Genomic DNA, 18,890 nt, shown 5'->3' with positions numbered 1-18,890 from the left:
AAGTGAGTTCTCGCCTAGTGATTGCTTCATCCTTCTCAAGAGTTGAGAAGGCTTCCTGTCACCCAGTTATTCCTCCATGAGGACCTGGTGGAGGCGTTTTGTTGTGTATTCAATGTTCGTTTAATGAATTCTGACTTAAAGGTGTCATATGTAACCGATCTATTCTGGACCATGATTAAATCACACATTTAGGTCAGTACTTCATGTGATAGCGACGCCACAATGTGGTTGAGATTGGTGAGCTTCCTATGGATCCTTTGCGTATAAAATTGTGCCTCCACATGTGCGAATCAAAGCATGGGGTCATCCACCTAAAAAGGTGGGACTTTAACCGACGCCAGCGTAGTCGAATTCGATGATATGGTGTCGTTTTCCATTTTTGGTGCACGAGTGTTCTCATCTGCTGCTTGTCCAGTAATTACTTAATCACGGTTCATATACTCCAGGAGTTATGATTTACTGAATTTTACCACCATTATTTATTCAGTGACGCTTATTCAAAATGAGCAACCCTTGTCGTGTCCAAGTAGTCATCAGTTTCCGGATTTCCGTGCGGATTTGAAAAGAATGGCATGCAGGCTGGAAAGGTGCAATCGTATTTTATCAGAATGTCCATCAGATTCCAAACTCACGAAAGGGTTACCACTATTGTGCTACGAGGGGTAGATACTAACTTGTAAGAGTGTGAATCGGCGTCCACCAATTCATAATCAGGATCTATCAATTTTTAAGACTGAGTTTGCAGATGCAGGAATCTCTAGAAGTCGAAAATAGTAGAGTATCTGTGGGACCATTAAAGGTAAATTTAATGAGATCTCTGATTAACAGAAGATTTTCACCAAATCACATCCTCACATACATAAAATAAAAATATGAATAACTCTGGAAAATAATGACATTTCACAAAGAACTCGAGATCGCTGTATTAATATGAAATAACAACATTTATTTACGTGTTAGAGAAATATTAATTCAAATCGTTACAACGTTAGTGTTTTCTTGTAACGAGTGTTCATTAAGAAAGCTTAGCTAAATGTGTTTCTTGTGAAAATGGAATGAAGTTTAAGATTACTGATTTTATAGACAGAGTGTAACATGTGGTTTGGACATGGTTATTTTCTGAGGGGGAAAAACAGTCATTGAACCATCTAAGTGTAATGCATGTGTGTGTGTGTGTGTGTGTGAGTGTGAGTGTGAGTGTTCATTAAACCATCTAAGTGTAATGCATGTGTGTGCATGTGTGTATGTGTGTGTGTGTTCGTGTTCATTACATAAGTATAGTTCAATAAAATATTGTTAAAAAAAGATTGAAATTTTCATTCGATGTGGTAATTTTCCATGATGAGAAATTAAGGTTCATTTGTTTTGCACATAAAATTAAGACAGGGAATTTTAACGCTTTCCAAGGGCAGCATTATTTTTAGATCTAGTCTCGCTCGGGGGAGACAAGAGAAGAAACTGGAACAAAACTAAACTGATTTGATTTTCGCAGGCAAATCCTTATATATGAGTGTTCTCGGACATTCTAGCCTATTTGCTGTATCACTGCACGTGGAACGCAACATAGTTCCTTTATTCCATGTGTGAGATGGGCAAATTGCAACGTTATGTGCTTGTGTGTTCCCATATATGTGGGCGTTGACACAGTGATTGCTATGAAATATTCCGGACGAAGATTTGTTCTGGTTGAATAGGCGGTTGCTACAAGACAAAAAAAAACTAAAAAATGTGGTTAATAAACAAATATATAACAAATAAATGTTACCGATGACAAGATAAGTTACTCTTCTACTTACCTTGATAATTTTTTTTTGTTTTTTTTAACTTATTTTAAAACGTTTATTAAATTTAAAATGCAAGTAGTGCAAACGCTTACATTAAACAAAAAAACAGATGGTGAAGATGAGGCTATCATCTTTGGATTCTAGATAATCGTTCAAAACTCTAAAATAAAACAAAATACTGTGCTTATTGAAATTGGCAATTATAGCGGCAATTAAAAGTAAAGAAAATACAGAAAGTCTGTATGATGTACATTACAGAACGAAAATGTCATATTCCAAAAATGATGTAAATCGATCTAATAGTATTTTTTAAACTAAGAAAATCAAAGTTTATGATTTTTAGCGATTTTACCACTAATTTGTATTGACTGCAAAACTGATTTTTCTTTGACACTTTGAATTGAGTTGTGTCCCCTTATTTATTTCATCGGATTGCAGCATGCCTGACAAAAACACTACGACTCGCTTAGTGATTAATTTTTTTGGTAAATTTTCAGATTAGGTCCACCTCCACAATTTTCTTTTAAATGACGACTTTCAAAGTTTTCGACTATGCTGAATACGAAAATCACATTCAGATTTTGCAGAAATAAGTACTTATCGAGATATAAAAGGTTGTATTACGCATTGTATTCTTTGGCGGCCATCTTTTTTACGCGCGTGCGCCATAAACAAATCTACTCATTTATGGCTGACACTGCACGCGCGTAAAAAGATGGCCGCCAACTAATAAAATTCATAATACAACTTTTTATATCTCGATAACTAATTATTTCTGGAAAATTTCAGTGCAATTTTCGTATTCAGCATAGTCGAAAACATACAAACGGTGTCATTTAAAAGAAAATTGTGGAGGTGGACCTAATCTAAAAAATAACTTTTTTTTTTTTTTTAAATAAAAAAAAGAAAACTACTTGATTAAATTTTCTTTGGAATACAGCAGACTTTTCCGTTTTTATTTTTTTCGATACTTGTACAGTTTAATCAAGACATTAAAAAAATGAAAATATCTAAAAAAAAAAAAAGGTTATATTGTACGTATACGTTTTGGACTGAAGATCTCAGAAAAAAAAAGTTCACTTAATTTGATCGAGTAATTTCTTTTTTACAGCGGAAAAACACGTTTTTATGACATCACGTTGAAGGTAGACATCTTTGAATTTTTAAATTTTTGTTTGGATTTTTAGAACGCGCAACGGGGAGATAACTCAATCTAAAGCGCCGACACTCCCTCCTCATCTTTAATACTAGGGTTTCTTCCTAAAAATCGAACCTTTTCCTCGATATCATAACAAATTGTTTTTTCGCTGTACCCCCTCTCCCCCCCAAAAAAAACTACTTGATGAAATTAAGTGAAGTTTTTTTTTGAGAACTTCAACTTCATTCCATAACTGATACGTACAATATAAACTTTTTTTCGATATTTTCATTTTTTAATGTCTTGATTAAAATGCACAAGTACCTTTTTTTCTTAATCGTCGCCATAAGTGCCAATTTGAATAAGCACCCAAATTACTGATAGAAATCCACTAAACACATATCACTTATTTGATGGATTCATACTAGTATGTTTATTTATTTTCGTGTTTTGAACGATTGCCGAAACTCCAGAGATGGCAGCCTCGTGTCCGCCGTGTAAGCGTTCGGTTCGGCGGGCACTGCTTGCGTTTCAAACTTAATAAACGCCATAAAATAAGTTAAAATACGAAAAAGTTATCCAAGTGCAGGTAGGTAGAAGAGTAACTTATCTTGCCTTTGGTAACATTTATTATATATTTGTTTCTTGACAACTTTTTTCGATTTGTTGTGTAGTAGCTGACTACAAAGCCCAACGTAAACAACTTCTGGATGAACCGTTCCCCTAAGTAATCCAACTTACAAAATTTCCACTACTTATGTTTACTACGCTATAATCACATTGACTAATGTATAGCCATTAACCCTTATCCTCGAGTGGCCTCCTGGCCTTGATAAGTGGTGATTCCTGTAAAAAAAAAAAAAAAAAAATTCTTGTTTACACGTGTGTGTGAAACTTTACCTCGAAGCGGAGAGTCTGCTGATGAACCTATTTGTGGGGGGTTGTTTTGTGTATGTGTGTTCGCCGGAAGTCATATTATTCAAATATGGAGAACTCTGTAAGTGTGTCCATGTTTAGATAAATCGTTTTTAAAGTTAATATCACCGATAAATATTTGAATTTAGAGACGATCCTACTTAGATCTGTTGTTTTCTAGATGCCATGCTTCATACTCGATACAATTCGAGTGCATTTATATCTTTAATCACTCCAGGTAAGTGTCCGCGTTTCTTTCGCTTGGCGGATGCGATGTATGGGTGCTCACTCGTTCATGGCATCCCGCGCGTATTCTTCATTCTCTCAAACAAACAAACAATAAAAAATGCTTTCTTTCTCATATATATATTTTTGCTCGCATTTCATTGTAGAGGTGAAAAATGAAGAATTTGTAAACATTTTCAGGTATTTTTTAAACACGGTTGTAATTTTTTAACCAGTTTTTAATCCCAGATTCTCGCATTTATTTATAGTAGTAAAATAAAAAATTAAAGCCAATCTCATTTTTTAAAAAATCAATTCAAATTCTATTTATGCGCACCTCACCTGACTATTTAAAATATTTAAAAAAAAAAACAAAAAACAAAAACAGTTACACTTATTATATATCGGGGGGGGGGGGTGTTTATAAGTTTTCATTTGTCTTTTTTAAAGCAATTTATTTAGATTTCATGAGAACTTCCCATTTCCCGCCAGATTTTCCCAAAACTTCATGAGAAATAAACTCGAAGGATTTTTAAATAATAATAATAAAAAATAATCAAATTTTTAATATTCCACAACAACTCTCGGGTTTGTATTACAATCCACAGACGTACGAAAAAGTAGTCAAATTTAAAAAAAAAATATAACAAATAAATATTATCAAAGGCAAAATAAGTTACTCTTTTAACTACCAGGAAAGTTTTCAGTGATTTTTATTCACTTTAAAACGTTTAAACCGATTCGAAAATCATACGGTGTTTATTGGCGAAAAGAATATATGTCACGATAACATATATTGGATGGGTTTCTAACAGTATTTTGTATAATTTTTTAGTTTTAACTCATTTTCCCAAACTTCACGTATTTAACAGTTTCCATTTGTCTTTTTTAAAAATATACCAATGAACACTTGATTATTTTCGAACCGATTAAACGTTTTAAAGTGAGTAAAACCACTAAAAACATTTCCAGATAGGTAATTTATCTTGCCTTTGATGGCATTTGTTAACTATTTACAATCCCCCCCCACAGGACAGAGTTAGACACCAGGGTCGTTTTTTAATGTGGAGAAAAGGAACAAAATAAAAATTGTCTCAGTCGTGAAGGATTTCTCCTCCACTGACAGAGAACAAGAAATTGAAGTGTAGATCTGAAGAACAGATACTACACTTTAATCTTGACCCGAAGGCCAATTTGTTATATATTAATTTTTGACCACTTTTTCGTCCGTCTATGGATTGTAATACAAACCTCAACATTGATATTTGTTTTCTGACAACTTTATCGTACCTCTATGTATTGTACCTATTTACCATGCCTCCCCACGGGACAGAGTTAGACACCAGGGTCGTTTTTTAACGTGGAGAAAAGGTACAAAAATAAAAATCGTCTCAGTCGTGAAGGATTTCTCCTCCACTGAAAGAGAACGAGAAATGGAAGTGCCGCAACCGCATCTGAAGAACAGATACTACACTTATTGTAATACAAACCAATATGATCTATTTAATTTTTGGTGAATCAGAAGCATAGGCGACCCTAAATACGACCATACCGGTGTCAGGTGAAAAACTAGTCTCGATGTGAAAATGTTCCGATTACTAAACCGAACTTTTTGTTTTAATTTAAAAAATAAATCTGTAAAATGTATACAAAAAATAATTAAAAAAAAAAAAAAAAAAAAAAAAACGTTCAAAAGTGTCCCATATTTTCTTTCGTGTCAGTTTGCTTATTTATTTTAAACTAAAACAAGTCCGGTTTGGTAATCGGAACATTTTTACATCGAGACTAGATTTTTACCTGATATCGGCGGTACGCGGTTGCACTTATGGTGGTCGCCTATGCTTCTGAATCGCCTATTATTACATAAAAGATTCATGATTTTACGATTCATTGGCACGCCATTATTTTTGGGAAGAAATGTAACAAAACACTATCTCCCTTGTTTATTATTTAGGCTTAACTTGCAATTATTTCGAAAAACATTTTCATTAAAAATTAATTTTCTACTTAATCATTTTTAGTAATTTTGGGATATATTACTAATTTCGACATGACAATTAAGAACTAGATACCATTGGTTTCAATTCAAATTTAGTATTCCAATTACCGTTCTAATACCGAAGAAGCAATTTTCAAAAAAAAATTAATTCCACCTAATTAAAAAACAAACAAACTCTGATGATTAAGTGGTTTTAGTTTTCTAAAGAATACCATTTTTAAACGATTTAAAGCGACTCGATAAAATTACAAGGCTATTACCGCAAATTTGAATTATTGTGGACTTATTTTGTTTTGTTGCTTTGTTTTTGTTTTCAATATGGCGCCGCGAGACAGTCCCATTTTGCTTGCTCATAAAATTTGATTTTCTTATTTATAAATAAAACTACTAATTTACGTGCTTTTTGGACTATGACATCGTTACGTTTCGGGTACGTTTACAACGAAGAAACACCCCAACCTTCCCGTGTTAAAAACGGCTTTCGGAATAGACACCCCTAACCTTTTCAGCATACCAGAAAGTCTATAAAACTAGATATGTCGAATGTGAACGTCGGACGTAATGTAAAAATGTACCGAATTTAAAACGGAACGAAATTTAAGTTTCCGTTCAATTTTTACAACAACCGTAAAACAACGCATACTCCGCAAGTTTTACCAAAACGTGACACAGGAATCCGGTCTATTATAAAAATGCATCTGTTTCTTGTATGTCTCAGGAGGTCGTCATCCCAGGCATTACGTACTTCTTTTGCTCAATGAATTGGTTTATTGCGGAGCGCCCCCTAGCGGGAAATGTCGATAGATTCGATCGATCGCGGGTTATTTTGTATCCATCTACTGTAGTGTCCCCCTATTTTTAGGAAGCTATATTCTTTAGTATTAACGAATCTTATATCCCAGCTTGTCATATAGTTGGTAAATATACATTTTTTGTTGTTGAAAACATTTAAAATTTAGATTCATTTTTATTTTTTACTCGTCCGATAAACAATGGCGGAGTGGCGGACTGAGTTTTTTTTTTTCACTGATTTCAAAACGCGTGTGATTTAAAATTAAATATTGTGCAACCACACACACACAAAAAACTTTTTAAAATAACATCTTTACACTAAAATTAAATCCTTAAGGTTATTTTAGATTAGTTGTGCATACACGGTGTTGCCCGGGAGTTTATTTAAAAAATATCCTTATTTTATTATTATTATTATTATTAAATCGGGTTTGTTTTACTATACACATAGATTCGAAAAAGTTGTCAGAAAAACAAATATATAACAAATAAATGTTATCAAAGGCAAGATAAGTTACTTTTCTACTTAACTGGGTAATTTTTTTTAGTGTTTTTATTTGACATGTTTATTCGGTTTGAAAATCATAGTGTTTATCGATGTATTTGAAAAAGAAAAATGGCGGCGAGATCTCTGTTGAATACGTTAAGTTTAGGAAAATGAGTTAAAACTAAAAAATTATACAAAATACTGTTAGAAACCCACTCAATATGTTACCGTGACATAGGTTGACATATATTGAGTAATTATGGTATCATTAAGATTGTTAAATTATAAAATAAAACAGCTTGTAATATTCTAATCTCTAAAAAAATCATACCACGCGTGACCCATTAGGTCAATATTTGTTATATCTATATTTTTTAAAATGCAAATAGCGCAGAGGGGTCTGAAATTCGAGCCTCGTTTTCAGTTTGTGGACAGTTAAGGTCACGTGGTACTCGATCGACGGTGTCACAGCAGAAAATTAACCCTTTGAATGAACATGGATATGAACAGCATGATGGCCTAATTTTTTTAGGCATTTATTTGTATAGTCACATTAAGTTATTCTTCTAATTAACTTATTTTTGTTTATTTAAGTCGAAACTCCGAAGAATTTCCACCATGTTATTGTCCTAAGTTCACTCGGCACTATTTGTTTCAAACATAAGAAACGTCTTAAAATAAGTAAAAAATAAACAAAACAAAAAAAAAAAAACAGTACATGAGCATACCGAGCTGAAATAATAACGTTTATTATTTAGAAACCTATTCTTAACGTGGTAATGATGTTTATTGTTTTGTAACTGTTCTGTAGCAGGAAAAAATAATTTAAAAAATTATTTAATGACTTAATATGGAGGATCACTTTTAAGTTATATCGTTCTATGAATTTTTGCTGATTGACCAAAATATGGGGTATCAATTTAAAGAACGTTATAATTTAAAAGTGATCCCCAACGTTAAAAAGCCATTAAATAAACCTAAAAAAACATTTTTTTTCTTGCTAATATGAAAGTTAAGTCTGCTATCGACGATAATCTGCAGGAATTAATTTTACGGCAAGGGGGGGGGGCTCGTTCAGGTCCACCCAATTATTTTTATTTATTTAAAAATTTATGACAGATAAGGGGAGATAATCAGTGATTGTTTTGAGTTTCCACGTGCGTTAGGGTTGTCTCCCCATGTCCACAGGTCTTTTTCTTTTTTCCTGCCTCACTCTCATCGAAACAGTAACATTTGATTTTCTTGATTAAACTTTATCAAATTACGTGATTTTTGGAATTTTTTATCTTCGTCCCGTGACTGATACAGACATTTTTGTATTTTATTTAATCTTAAATGTCGCCATTAGTGCCAATCTGAATAAGCTCCACATTGAATTTAATTTGAAAGTACTATTTAAAAAATGGCACGGTAACATATACATAAGCATCCTAAAAACTTACCCAGGTACGCAGTAGAGTAATTTATCTTGCCTTTGGCAGCATTTTTTTTTTCATTTGTGTGTGTGTGAGGTGTAGGGTATACAATAGCACCATGCTGTTCCCTTCTTTGGAGTCCCGAGAATCTCCCAAAAAGTCGTAAATAAATAAAACAAAAAAGCTAAATTAAAATAACAAAGATTGTGTACATAAATATAAACATTTAAATAATTTGTTATTTTTGTGTGCTTCTGTAGATTTAATTTGGCTTTTTTGTTTGTGGAAATTTGACTACAATTATCAATTTGGCCAGATCATTGATCTGCCAGATCATTGATCTGCCAACCCTGAGGACAATACTAATAGTATCTTACCATTCTTTCAGAGAGTGAGAATAGTGCAGAATATGTTCCGTTTTAGTAAGTCGATCTTCCCAAGCATTATCTTCTCCTTCGGGAGGGTAGTGCAATAAGTGTTTGTTTATCATGATACCATCCTACCAGGCATGACCTAAGAATTTTCACAATTGGATGTTTATTAACAAACTCTGGCCAATCCCCAAAATGTATAAACATTTTAGCCCATCCTTTCACTTAGAACTTAGAAATTCACCAAAATTCATGTAAATTAACCAGTTGTATATGAAATTTTCAGTATTAATGATCACAGAATATATTGAACCAATTATTTTATTTTTTAGTAAAAATGTATTATTGGTCAACATCAAGATTCTTTCCAACTCCAATAAAAAAAACTTTACAGTGACGACTTTTATAGGTTTTCGGGGGTGGGGGGGATTAAAAACAGATATAACATTTAAAAGTGGCTCGTGATATGAAGAAATTACTTTTTGAGAAAGTGGAATCACTTTTATATATAAATTTAACGTAAAATGAGCACCCACTTTCTGGTCATTTCGTGATTATTTTTGTTTGTATTTTGGGTTGCCTGAAAACTTTTTTGGTCAATTTTTACTTACTTTCCACCATAACCATCGCCTTTAAATGACGACTTCCAAAGGTTTTCATGTGTGCTGAAAACGAATATCATTTAAATTTGCCGCAAACAAGTAGTTTTCCAGATATTAAGCAATGCCATTCCTTATGTTCTCAATGATAGCCATTTCTGTATGCACAGGCTAATGCACGTTAAAAATATGCGCGTTTACAGAAATGGCAGCCACTGATATCATAAGGAATGACAATATCAGGAAAACTACTTTGTTTGCAGCAAATTCAAAACAAAAAAAAGAAACGAAAAATCACTTCTACTTTTTGAAAAAGTAATTTCTTCATATCATCATGAAAACTATTTCTCTGCATCACTTTTAAATGTTATATTCGGTTTAAGCACCCCCCAAAACTTGCAAAAGTTGTTTTGGAGTTAGAAAGAATCTTTTCTTTCTTTTTTTCTTTTTTTTTTTTATAAGAAAGAAGTAGTGACAGCTAAGAGAGAATCGACCAAAACCACCAGAAAACGGATTGAAGCACAGAAATTAGGAACTCGTGATTTCTGGAAAATCTACAACAGTGTAGTAAATAATGCAATTCCTACACTATCCAACAATCATGAAGTTGTTTGCACGGCAACCGAAAAAGTTAACATGCTTGCCCATCAGTTTGACTCAAACTCTACTTTGGACCCATTAAACCACTCCCTCCCTGATTTCCCTTTACAGACAGAAACCACACTAGATAATCAGAAACTCATTCCTTCTCAAGTATATAATATCATAAAAAACGTAGACACCTGAAAAGCATGTGGCCCTGATCTCATCCTGGCTGTACTATTAAAAACATGCTTCGCTGAGATTGCTCCAGTTCTCTCCAAACTCTTCAGCAAATGCCTTTACAAATCTTGCTTTCCTGACTGCTGCTTCTATGGTACCAGTTTACAAGTATTCTGGTGAAAGAACTGACAAATTATCGCCCCATTAGTCTCCTCCCTCTTTCCGCCAAAATATTTGACTCCTTAATTAATCAAGCTCTAGTTCACCACCTTACAGTTGCTAAACTTCTGTCCGACCAACAATATGGATTTAGGCAAGCCTGCAGATATCCTAACTGTAATCTATGAACATATATACCATGCACTGGCTAAAGCATGGGAGGAGAGTAGCCTTAGATATATCATGGGTATGGCATGATGGTCTTCTTATGAAGATCCTATGGTATTACTGGATGAATACTTAACATAATTTAATCCTTCTTAAATAAGAGAAGAATCCAGGTTGTCTTCGATGGTCATACGTCTAAACACTATGATATAAATATGAGTACCTGAGAGGTCGATCCTTCGTCCTTTATTATTTCTAATATTCATAAATGACCTCCATGATAAAATTGTCTCTGAGATGGGTATATATGCTGATGACACCATGTTCTATAACAGGCATGAGGCGAAAACGAATGAACATCTAACCAAGGTAATGGCGGAAACACTAGAGGAAGACCTCCAGTCTGTAGTGGAATGGGGACAAAAATGGATAGTAATGTTCAATGCTGCCAAGACTAAGCTCGTTTCCTTCAATAATTACAAGAAATCTTCTCAACCACCAATAGCTATGGTTAAAGGTACATTACCTGTAAGTACTTCTTTCAAACTTCTCGACTTAACATTCACAGGGAACATGAGTTGGAACAGATACATTGAGAGCATTGCCAAAGCTGCTGTGAAGAAGGTGAACTCTCTCTCTACCATGCTAGAAAGTTACGCCTGAAAGTATCCTGTACCTCTACAAGGCCACCATTCGCCCATGTATGGAGTATTATTGTCATATTTGGGTTGGTGCATCTGTAATTAGTCTCTCACTCATGGACAGGGTTCAAAAGAAAGTCACCAACCTAATAGATCCGGAACTGTCATCTAAGCTTCAACCTCTGTTCCATCGACGAAATGTTGCATCCCTCTGCTTATTTTACAAGTATTTTAATGGTGAATACTCAGACGAACTACAAGCTCTTTTACGTCCTTCGACGTAAATACCCTTGATAAACCCGACAAGCAGCAAAGTTCCAGCTCTACACAGTAGAGATCCCTAGATGTAAGAATATCTTCTATTTTAATAGTTTCTTCTCCAGAACTGCTAGAGTTTGAAATTGGAGACACCATTTTATTTCATGTACCTGCCGTCCAAATCCAAGGGAGGAATCAGTATTTTAAACTATGGCCAAAGTTAGAAATAAATAACAAAAAAATTAAACTTCCGGAAAGAACTATGACAAAAAAGTAAATAAAGAAAGTGAAAGAAAACATATATCCATAATTGTTTCATTGGAAATGTTTCGATTTAACTAATGAAAACGGGAAAGTTTTTCATGAAACATATTTTTTTTTTATTAGTAAAAACAGAAAATGAAAATGACATTTTCATACATGTCTAAATTGGATGAGCGCCATTTATTGTATAAAAATTTATCAAAATATAATTGTAAAAACATTTCTTGAAAAGTTTACATAAGAAAATATAATTTTAATAAAACAATTTTGTATCTCCAGTTTAATTTTTTTGTTATTTATTTCATGCTTCGGCCGTAGTTTAAAATATTGATTTCTCTCTTGCATTTAAACTGCAGATGCGTGAAATAAAATGGCGTCTCCAGTTTTGGTGATAAAGTATAGAAGAACCTTGTTTTGTGACAACTTTTTCGAATCTGTGTACAGTAAAACAAACCCAAAAGTAAATTTTTGGTAATTGGGTAAAGTTGAGATAAGTAGGTCCCGCAGATGAGCCTCGTTCTGACATTTGGAAAATTTAGTTTAATAACCGATGAAGCTACCAAAAAGTAACCCTTTTGAATGAAGATGTATATAAACAATATTTTAAAATTAATTTCTTAATTTTACTTAAAAACAAAATGTAAACATATATAAACAAAATATTTTAGAAAATAATTTCTTAATTTTAAATAAAAATTGATTGTAAAGAATTTCTTAAAACTAATTATTGAAAAATATTGCAGTGTTTACATAGCTGATTCTTTGGGATAATAGGGGCGCCTGAAATCTCTTCCAAAACGTAAAAAGCTTTAGTGTTTTTACTAATTAAAAGCGCTTCTTTCTTTCTTTCTTTTTTTTTCAAGTTTGAAACCCAACTTAAAACAACAAAGGCGCATGGCAGAAATTCTTCAGGGTTTAAATGTATTGTAATGCTTTTATGGTGGTTGAAAAACGTTTTTCAGCTGCCATATTACTTCCTATTTACTTGCTTTTCCACGAGAGCAGAGTTTTTTTTTTTTTTATATGGAAGGCACCACTTATCAAGGCCGAAAGCCACTCGAGGATAAGGGTTATTGCGTGTACAGTAATCAGTGGGATAGTATAATAGTAATCGTTAGTATTGGAGATTTGATAAAGTGTCTTACTTAAGGCGGTGGTTCATCCGGAATTTGTTTATGTTGGACTTGAAGACATCTAGGTTGTAGTCAGGTGGGAAACAGGCAGACGGAAGAGTGTTCCACTAGCGAGCACTTCTAAGAAAGAAGCTTTGTTCATGGAATCTACGTTTTGGTTTTGGCACAGTTAAAGAGTGAAGAAAATGTTTGATAGTGGTTTCAGCTAGACGGGTGTTTATCGTGAAAGATTGGCAAGGGAGGACCAGGAATTGGCGCTCAGATGAGCACTTGCCATGGAAGTAATGATAAAACAAAGACAGGCTCGCAATGTCTCTTCTGTGGGAGAGAGGTTGCAAGGAAGAGAAAAGGGCATCCCCCACTAAGCTCTGAAGTCTATTTTGTACTCTGTCAAGGCAGGATAGGCTGTTTTTAGCAGCTCCAGCCCAGATGTGGCAGCAGTACTCCATAGACACAAGGCCGGTTTTTAATGTAAAGAAGTGTTTATTACTAAAAAACGAAATGGTGAAATATAAAAGCAAGTAAAGCTAAAAGTAAAAAAAAAATGTTTTTTAAATTCCAAGAATTAAAGAAAGAAAAAAATTGAAAGAAATTTCGAACATTTATTACTATAAACAACGAACAAGTGAAACCAAAGGCAAGATAAGTCAACGTAAAAAGGAAAACAGATTTTTTAAACAGCAAAGTTCAAATGTTTGTTTGCATAAAGCAGTTCAACAAATTTTTTTTTTTTAAATAAATATTTTTGTAAATAAAACAATTTGGAGAGGTTAATGTAGTAATTGTCTGTATTTTTGAGATGAGGTGTTTTCATTGATTGAGATTGTCGGACTGACTTCCTCATCTTGGTTGTTATAGTCACAACGAAGGCCGGAGGGCAAAACGTTGTAACAATAACAACCAAGATGAGGAAGTCAGTCCGACAATCTCAATCAATGAGGTTAATGTACTTTCTATATCCATCATTCAAAGGGTCAATAATGGTAGAAGAACCCATGTCACATTTCACGTGACCTAACTGTTCAGTTTTCAGAACGAGGCTCGTCTGCTGGACCTACTTATCTCAACTGCACCAATTTGACTTTGCTTGTTTTACTTTTAAAAGAAATATAAATGTTGACAAGACATTTTTCATTTACTAATAAGATTCATTTACTAATGGAAGAGTGTCGGTAAAAAAAAAAAAAGAAAAACTTACCCAAAGATAAGCGCCCCCTTATTATATTTTTTTTGGGGGTCACCAGTTAAAAAAAACACTGATTTTTAACATGATTTACTCGCAATGAGAGCACTGTAAAATCTTTTTTCTCTAAGGGTTAAGTATTCATCAACTTTTATCATGGACTTGACGTAGTTAGGTTGTTTTATACATAAATAAACTTTGCTCACAAATGAAAACAATGTTACCTTGCAGCCCCTAAAGTTTCAGTTCAACAGTGCAAACAGATAACTAATCATGGGTCTCGAAGTTTCGAAACAGACAGACAGCATCTATGTATATGATGGAATAAGAAAATTCATTAAGATAAATAAAGATTACCTTTAAAGTAGTTAATAAAATTCTTGTACATCATATTAAATATGTTATGAAAAGTTCTATGACGTTTTTATCATAAATTTTTGACAGCATTAATCTCACTTCAAGCAAACAGTTCAACTTAAAAATATAAGAGAATCGTAATGAAAGAATCGTAAAACTAAGTTATTTTTTAATGATGCGATTCCGATTCCCCCCAAAATACACAATTCTTACTATTAACGATTCCGATTAATCATCCCACCACTAATAAAAACTGAATCACCATTAATTTCGAGTAAAGCTCAATGTATCTATTTTATAGGTGCAGAGCATGTACAGTACAAAACTTTGTTGAAATTCAAAGACTTACATTTTTTTCTTTTTTATAACTCTTGCTTATTTCATCCTGAATCTCTTCATTACAGCCGTTTCATTAATGGGATGGAAATTTTATGATTTTATGTTTTCATAAAAATCTCCTTTCTCACCAACTCGTCAGATGTGATTTCCATTCGATGTTACCAATAAAGATAATTTTGTACATGATAAACCTGGTGCGTTCGTTTGGGGGGGAAAATGAATTCCATCCCCACGTTGTTACTGGTCGGCCATAATATTCAATAGAGAACTGGTTCTGTAATAATAAATGCAAAATTTGCATGAATTAAAATATGTTTAAACATGTTTTACAACCAGGCATGGCCAGGTGCCCCCCTGCTAGTTTTTTGATAAAAAACATATGGGAAGACTACATATATTAGTATTTTCGAACATTCTAATTATGAAAATCAATTTTATATTATCTCATAAATAAAAAAAAAAAAAACATGAAAACAAATTATTATCCCTCATCCGCATTAACATTATGAAAACAAAAGCATTACTTGATTGTGTTCGGTTTGCAGTGCATTAACATATAGTTAGCAGTCCTAATACTGTGGAGGAAATGACATATACCATACATTATGATCATGTAATCCCTACAGCCAGCTACCTTGAAAATGCTGGTGTGAAACCTGACATAGTTATATGGAATAACTCGGAGAGAGTTGCAACCTGAAGTCCTACCTAACTAATATTCTTGATGAACCAAGTGCAAAAGAGATCCAGACAATTGCACTTAAGGGAACAACGAGGATACTAAAGAGACCTCTCGGTTGGTTTCAATAAAAAGCAGGGCTGTCACTGCAGGGAAGCATGTGAAGCTTCCTCCTGGTACACCACAGTTGGTTCTTAACTAGAGCAGGCAATCAATCGATTTGATGGAAAAATGGAAAATTTCACAGATTTGAATATTGAAAGTGTGGAATAATTGTTGATCTTCATTCAATCCCAGGCAACATTGGGCCTCCTTGCTAGTTAATTAATAAAATGATCCTTCCTGAAACCAACATGCAAGTATCAGGAAGTTTCATCAGATGTCTTGGATCCTTGGCAGGTTGAGAGAAGGCTCAAAATATTTCCACAAATAATGGCAATTGAAAGGTACTGATAAAGCCAACTCGATTCATGTTTGTCCTCGGCATGCCATATCATTAACAGTCCCAGGCTGTTGAGGAAGCTGCGTGCAGCGGTATCTATCATTCCATTGTGCATTGTTTCTGGAATCTGTGATAAACAGAAGTCGTCAACCACTCCTGCAAAAAGAACCTACTCAAGGATATGCAATATGGTTTCCATTCTGCAAGATCTACATCTGATGTACTAACTGTTATATCATACAGAGTTAGTAAATTTCTCAACAAGGGCATCGTTTCTAGAGCAATAGCTCTTGACATATCAAAGGCTATGATATAGAATTTCATAAAGGTCTACTTCACAAGATCCCCTTCTAAATCCAATGCAAACAAGTTCTTGTTTACCTGTCCCCATAAATAATCAAATTCTAACCAATTTACATCATTAACGATTACTGCACTACCACCTTACATCCATTATCCTTATCCTTGAGTGACCTTCAGGCTTTGATATGTGATGACTCCCTAGTAAAAAAAAAAAAATTTAAATTAAAAAAAAAAAAAAAAGTTCTCTTCTGCCACAGCTGCATATTTCTTGTCGATATTTCTCATGAATGATGTCATCCTTTTGGGATGTGAAAGAATCTCTTCCCTCCTATTTTTTGATGAATGGTGACATATTTTTATGACATCATAACAAATTCCCACCCACCTCTCTCTCTCTCTCTCTCTCTCTCATTCTCTCTCTCTCTCTTATGAATTTCATCCTTTTGTGACATCATAAAGTATCTCTTTCCAGTTGTTTTTGTAATGTCATAAAAAAATCTCTTTCTTCTCTCCTCTCACTGTTTTAATGGATGATATCATCACAAATAGGCAAGCAAGATCTGCGTATGTTTTAGTAGTATTTTATTTACCTCCTCACCAGAGGGTCAGGCACAGGATCAGGTATGGGTTTGAAAAGCCAGCTCACAGAGATTAGTGTGCTGGAGTATGCAAACAATGTCTGAGGGGTATCTCAGGCGATTAGTGATGTTAGGGTTATTCATTTCAGCATAGTCTTTATCGGCGGTTCGCGTCTTCCTTTGTTGATGAAATATGGCAATATTGTTAGTCATTGTGGTGTTGTTTTTGATAACAATATCAGAGAATAAGAGTTTGTTTTGAATGGGAAACTTTAAGGGAAGCAACTTAGCAGATTTGTCGTCTAGTTGTTCTTAAAATGTTGTTCCTTTCACGTTTAGGACGTTTATTCAGCCGTGCTTCATGGCTTTGTATATCCTAACATGGTACAGATTTGTCGTCTGCCAATCAGCAATATGGACTTTGTCTGCAGGCGTCTCTTCTCTCGGGCAAGCTGTCAAGTCTCCTGGTGTACGTAGTAGCAGCATCTGGTAGTAGCGCCTTCGATGAATTTCTTGATCCTTAGGCTAGGGATTTGACCAGTGGTCTGGTGTGGAAGTCAGAATTGGCTGGTGGTAGACCGGTGAAGTTGTAGTACTTCTCATCTCTTGGTGTTAATTGAGACCCGTAGCCAAACTGGCCGTCGGGTTAAAGTTAGTTGCTCTCTTTGGTCTTGGAGTTTGATTCTCCACTGACAGGGATTCGTGCGGCATGCACCGGGCTCTATTGAGCCAAAACTTTCGATCAGCTTGACTCCTCTCCATTTAAATGTAAATTTAGCAGGTGCCCATTTTCTCACACTCAACTTTGTAACACTGATAAACTGAATCCTCTCAAAGGGAAGGTAAAACCTGGGAGGGTGGACCTCTTCAGACTTAAGAGGACGATACCTCAGCCTGACAGCAACAAAATGTCAGAATATGTAAAAACTCTGAATCGGAAAAGTCTGAATCGCACAACGATGTTCACTCTACACAGGTCTGAACGCTTCTTTCTTAGAACTGCCCATCTGTGGAACACTGTTCTGCTGGCTTGCTTCTTGACCGACTACAATATTGTTGCATTCAAGTCCAATATAAACAAGTTCGGAAAATGTTCAGACGGTTCACTTTACACAGGTCTGAATGCTTCTGCCAATCCCCCCCCCCCCCAGCAACCTGCTTTTATGGTGTCTGGGTGCACCTCAAAATCACATGCGAGACACATTTTTTCGAGAACTGTTTGAGACTGTGAGCATTAAAAGACCACAATCGCCATCTTGGATCTTTTCGTTTTTCCTTCTCAGCCCGCACGACAGACAGACACAAGCACGTTTTTGCGGTAAGCCTTCTCTACCCCCACCCCTTCCCGATCTCGCGATCATAGCAATGGCATGAAGGTGCCGGTTGCCTCTGCTAGGTGCTTCTTGGAAGTGGGGAACCGATATATGCCTCATCTTCACTTGTGCTCTCGTCTGCGGTCTGTGGGTAAAAAAAAATATCTGAGAGGCTATGATATCTGAGTCACTTTCGGATAAAGCTGGTATGAACCAGAGCGATGCCTCATTGATCTCCGACTCTGATTTGCCTGTGTCGTCCAAAAGTGGTTGTAACTACGTTGCCAGCCGCAGGTCCCTAATGTGACGGCACGCCGTCAACTCGCACTGCCTGTGTGCTGATCACCTCGGTGACGTGCATGATTCCTTACCTCATTGTGCACCCGCCACGCTGGTTTTTAATCCAGACGACATCCCCTTTCTACAACCTATCTCAGGTTGTTTCCAGTTCGAGCAATGGGTTGGTCTCTATGCCTTTTACCCTGATGTGATACCTGTACATTGTGGACGATGAGATATCATTCTTTGGGGTCACGTTGTATAGGTAGACCTCTTCAGACACTGTGCGTCCCGTCTTGGCTGCGAT

At 34.9% G+C, this 18,890-nt stretch overlaps 1 protein-coding gene across 1 annotated transcript in view; it reads left to right on the top strand.

Moving 5' to 3' along the window:
* The first annotated feature begins 3,871 nt into the window (after positions 1 to 3,871).
* Positions 3,872 to 18,890, top strand: part of LOC145285791 (uncharacterized) — a 60,332-nt gene continuing 45,313 nt past the window's right edge. Inside the window, exon 1 of the mRNA XM_080134162.1 lies at positions 3,872 to 3,919. Coding sequence (XP_079990288.1) covers positions 3,875 to 3,919 — 45 coding nt within the window. The 5' untranslated portion in view covers positions 3,872 to 3,874. The remainder of the gene's footprint in view (positions 3,920 to 18,890) is intronic.

The sequence above is a fragment of the Euprymna scolopes genome, chromosome 10 (assembly GCF_053919585.1).
Source record: "Euprymna scolopes isolate OS-2025 chromosome 10, ASM5391958v1, whole genome shotgun sequence".
Lineage (NCBI taxonomy): Eukaryota > Metazoa > Mollusca > Cephalopoda > Sepiida > Sepiolidae > Euprymna > Euprymna scolopes.
Note: the sequence above shows the minus strand (reverse complement) of the source record. Positions and strands in the feature narration are given on the sequence as shown.